Source organism: Alligator sinensis, unplaced genomic scaffold, assembly GCF_000455745.1.
Source record: "Alligator sinensis unplaced genomic scaffold, ASM45574v1 scaffold740_1, whole genome shotgun sequence".
In the NCBI taxonomy this organism is placed as follows: Eukaryota; Metazoa; Chordata; order Crocodylia; family Alligatoridae; genus Alligator; species Alligator sinensis.
The window spans coordinates 1186659-1191375 of record NW_005841964.1 but is presented as its reverse complement, the minus strand read 5'-3'; the positions used below and the strand labels follow the sequence as shown (position 1 = coordinate 1191375).

General features: G+C 42.5%; 1 protein-coding gene across 2 annotated transcripts in view; it reads left to right on the top strand.

Moving 5' to 3' along the window:
• Positions 1 to 4717, top strand: part of DCT (dopachrome tautomerase) — a 35005-nt gene that overhangs the window by 25365 nt on the left and 4923 nt on the right. The window contains exons 6-8 of one of the 2 annotated variants that reach the window (XM_006020684.1): positions 1 to 138; positions 1398 to 1435; positions 2517 to 2567. The exon at positions 1 to 138 is cut by the window's left edge and continues 1 nt beyond it. In XM_006020684.1, the coding sequence (XP_006020746.1) occupies positions 1 to 138; positions 1398 to 1435; positions 2517 to 2567 (227 nt within the window). The remainder of the gene's footprint in view (positions 139 to 1397; positions 1436 to 2516; positions 2568 to 4717) is intronic. The other variant, XM_006020685.1, reaches the window with a different exon arrangement.

Genomic DNA, 4717 nt, shown 5'->3' with positions numbered 1-4717 from the left:
ATGCCCTGGAAGGGTTTGAAAACCCAGATGGAACTTTTGTCTCTCCAGTGATGAGCCTTCATAACCTGGTTCACTCTTTCTTGAATGGAACCAGTGCTCTTCCTCATGCAGCAGCCAATGATCCAATTTTTGTGGTAAGTCATTTTTCTAATGCAGGGGTGTCAAACCCATCTGGCCCCATGCACTGGAGGAGAGGCATGGGGGCTGGTCTGTGGGCTGGATTGGACCCACAGATTGGCCCTGTATGCTGATTCAGTGTTCTGGAGTGGCTGGAGTGGTTTCCACATGTGGCATGTGGGGAAAACAGTGGATGTAATATATCTTGTTTCTAGCAAGGCACCTGACACTATGACATTCTTATCAACAAGCTAAGGAATGTGGACTAGATGAAAGTGCTGTAAAGGTGGCTATATAACTGATTGGATCATCACACTCAAACAGCAGTCATTGGTAGGAGGAGGAATCAAGTTGGGTTCCCCAGGGGTCTGGCCTGGACCCCAGGGTCTGTGGCAAGGTTCATGGAGCTGCTGCAGGGCTATGCTGCATGCGGTGGCTGCTCTGCTGCTCCAGAGCATAAGCTTGAGTGGGTGCCATGCATGGCATGTGGGGGCCATCTGGTGTGTCCCACATGCTGCCTTTGGATCAATTCCAAGACCCATGGCCAGCACTGGGGGCCATATCTTTGACACCCCTTTCCTACGGTGATTGTAAATGAATGTGCCTCAATGCCCCAGCAGGGCTTTGCAGGCCTGCAGTAGTGAAATGATTTAGTCTGAGTCAATAGCTTATTTGATTGCTCATGGGGACATCTAACTTTCTGAGGCCTAAGGGAAGGGTAGTCATATAATTTAGTAAACTGGAAGATAGCAAACAGCAGTGAACAAAGCTTAATATAGTTAGCTGAGCCTGCTATACATTTTCCTTTCTCATAGACACTTGCTAAAGTCTACTTGCTTTTGTAGATTAAACCATAATTATTGGATAAAGACATTCCACCTGTATTCTTTTCTTCCTTAGCCTTATTGTAAGCTTGTACTCCATTATTGTAGGTATTATCTCAAATAATCAGGTAGTAGCACTCTCATTTATTTCCTTCAGAGCTTTTGTATCCTTCAGCGTGGCACCTTTCTGATTCTTAAGCCTCTTTGAAGACCAATCTAGCTTTCTAATGACTGGAAGTCATTAATGAGCTGCAATCAGTAGTTCAGATGCATGCTGAAATAAGATGCCTGCTGGCAAACAGTTTTTTTTTAAATAAGAAAAAAGGAAAAAAAAAAAGGAAGGAGTGGGGGAAACCAGGGGACAGATAATACCTTACCTCTGTTTGGTCATTGTATTTATTTTGTAGGGTATTTTCCATGGGGTAGTTTGTGGGCCAAATATTTTGAAGAGTACAGTGAACAATTCAGTAGTGGGGAATCTTACTACCATTTTGGTATGCAATAAGTGTATGAAATGGGCTTGAGTATAATATTCTCTAACAAGCGTTCTAGGGTACAAACAGCAAGTTGCTGGAAATAAAGATGCAATCAAATTCAGAGACGATATGTACTGCAGTGAAACTAACATGTTATCACGTGGAAGTACTAGAGTCCAGTTCAATCCAGTTTACCATTCATGTTAAGGTGCTAGAAGGGAGGCAAGAGTATAGAATAGCTAGATCCTGATCTTGCAAACCAGAATGACTTCTCATACCCATTTCCAAAATCAGCATTTTAAACGTGTCCATAGAAGCAAAGTCTAGAGATCTATCTCCCTGGACACTTAAATATATAATCAAAGATATTTATACAAAGATAGTTGAATCTTACTGTGGTATTTGAATGTCATCTTTAGCCTTACATTGCTCATAACATGATCCAAAATAGAGAAAAGCCAGGATGTTCCTTAAAGCAGGCACTGTGTGCTCCTTTATGTTTAGATAGTACCTGGCACATTTACAACACAGCCATAGTCTAAGTCAGCTTAAGTTGATTTTTCTTAAACATGAAGAAGAGAACCTATTTTGAATCTCTGGCCATTTTCTCAGATACTTAAAAGTATACATAATACAATTTATAAACTTCCTCCTGTCCTGTTTTCCTTCATTAAACTCACTGTGAAAGCTTAAGAAAATAGATGAGGTGTAAAAGAATATATTCAAGAATCAACCTTACTAGAAAATGTTCTGCCACCTCTCCTGTCCTTCTAAGCCTTTGAGTTTAGGGATCATGTGTCTTCCCTGATTATAATAATGGCACCTTCATAAGAAGCTGTCTCTAAGGTATTTGGGTCCTAAACTACCTACAGTTTTGTTAAACTCAAACCAACCTTTTAAACTTCACTAGGGAACTGTGTGTCAGGCAGTGTAGTCTATGGAACACTGGCTTAATGACTTTTCATCATTAAGTACTGTTTAATGAGTGAATAGCTGCATTCTGCATTGGTGTAACTAGCTGAGTAGGTGGCCTTATGTAGAGCCCATTACAGTAATCCAAACCTTGAGGTGACAAAAGTACAGATAAATATAACAAGAGTTGCATCTGAAGGAGCAAGTTACCACCTTGTTACCAAATGTCTTAATATCAGCCCTAACCCTATTCAGATCACCCAAAAGCTGCCAGGGACAAAACAATCCTCTAAGCCAGTGGTTCTGAACTGGGGGTACATGTACCCCCAGGGGGTACATGAAGCCTCATCAGGGGGTACATGAAATATATTTCATGCATTGAAATAGGTCAAAGGGCCTAAAAAAAGACTTGACAAATTGCCGGGGTTCTACTGCCATAAAACGTGCATGTGCGTGGAAACCAGATATCCTATTCCTGTTCCATGCCTCAACCTTGCACTGGAAATGTCGCTCCTAGGGGGTACAGGAAATCTCACTCTGAGACCAAGGGGTACGTAGACTGAAAAAGGTTCAGAACCACTGCTGTAAACTAACTAATCTTAAGGAAATTAATAATTTGTGTTAGGCAGAATGGGGCCAAAATGTGTTTACAGTTCTTTAATGATCTTTCCTGTGGTGGACAGCAAGATGATCCCTTCGTAATTTCCAAAAGATTGTCACACTCCCTAAGGTCATCTGGGATTTCCTAATCATTCCAAATCCTTAAGTTGAGGACATGGAGCTGTGATATGAGCTTCTCTACCCTTTGTTTGAAGATTTCAGTGGGGATTCCATCAGTTCCAGATGCTTGGTATTCTTCACCTGCTTGATGGCTTTCCTCACCTCATCAAGGGTTGAAGGGATTCCAAGATCATCTCTGACTGGGTGTTGTTGGATGGAGTTGAGAATGCTCTTATCAGCAACAGAATCTTGATTGACAAGATCTTCAAAATGCTCCTTCCAACAGAATTGGTTGCTTCTCTTTCTTTGATCAGGTCTCCTCCATCCTTAGGATGGTATGCGAACAGTGGTTCTCTGTAATGGATCTATCACAGATCCCTTTGAGGTTAAGATGGGAGCTAAGTGAGGCTGTGTCATTGCTCCAATATGCTTCTTGATATTCCTTACCGTGATGCTACATTAGATCACCAACAAGCTTCAAGTCAGAATGGAGCTAAACTATTGAATAAATGGTAAACTGTTTAATCTCAGCTGACTGTGAGCCAAAACCAAGACCACCCCAATCTCAATCATCGAACTTCAGTATGCTGATGACACTGCAGTCTGTGCTTACTCAGAAGCAGACCTTCAGGCAATTGTTGACATCTTGTTGAAGGCATATGAGAAAACGGGACTGACGCTTAACATTCAGAAGACTAAAGTTCTCTATCAACAAGTTCTTAATTAGCAATCACCAGCTCTAGTAATTCAGATTCATGGTGAGACTCTGGAGGAAGTTGAATATTTCCTGTACCTTAGAAGCCATCTCTCACAGAAGGCTGACATCAACAAAGTAATCCAATGTTGCCTCAAATGTGCAAATTCAGTCTTTGGACACCTGAGGAAATAGGTATTCAAAGAACATGACATCCAATCCAAAACCAAGCTCATGGTTTATAAAGCAATTGTGATCCCTACCTTACTGTACAAAGCTGAGATGTGGACAGTGTACAGGAGACACCTCAAGTCATTGGAGAAGTACTGTCAATGTGACTGTGGAAGATGCTTCAAATCCAGTGGGAAGATAGGTACACCAAAGTTAGTGGATTCTCATAAGCAACCACCACAAGCATCAAGGCGATGATCATCTGACACCAACTTTGCTGGGTCGGCCGTGTCATCCAGATGTCTGACTCTAGACTCGTGAAGCAAGTTTTATTCACCCAGCTCAGTCAAGGTGGATGTTCAAGAGGAGGGAAAAGAAAGCTTTTCAAGGACTCCCTCAAGGCCAACTTGAAAAAAATGCAACACTGAGTCAACTCATGGAAAATTATCACTCAGGACCACTGCAAATGGAGGAAGACCCGGATGATCTCCATCCACGGCTGCTGAAAGAATTGGCCAGTGTCATAGCTGAGCTGCTGGCACAGCTGTTCATGCACTCGTGGTGCTCCGGCCAGGTCCCTGAGGACTGGAGAAGGGCCAATGAGGTGCCCATTTTCAAGAAAGGGAGAAGGGATGAGCTGGGTAACTTTACACCAGTCAGTCTTACCTCTGTTCCTGGGAAACTGCTAGAGAAAATAATCAAAGAACACACTTGTGCAGGCCCAGCAGGGGAAATGATGCTGAGGCGAAACCAGCATGGGTTTGTCACAGGTAGATCCTGCCTGACAAACCTTGTAGCCTTCT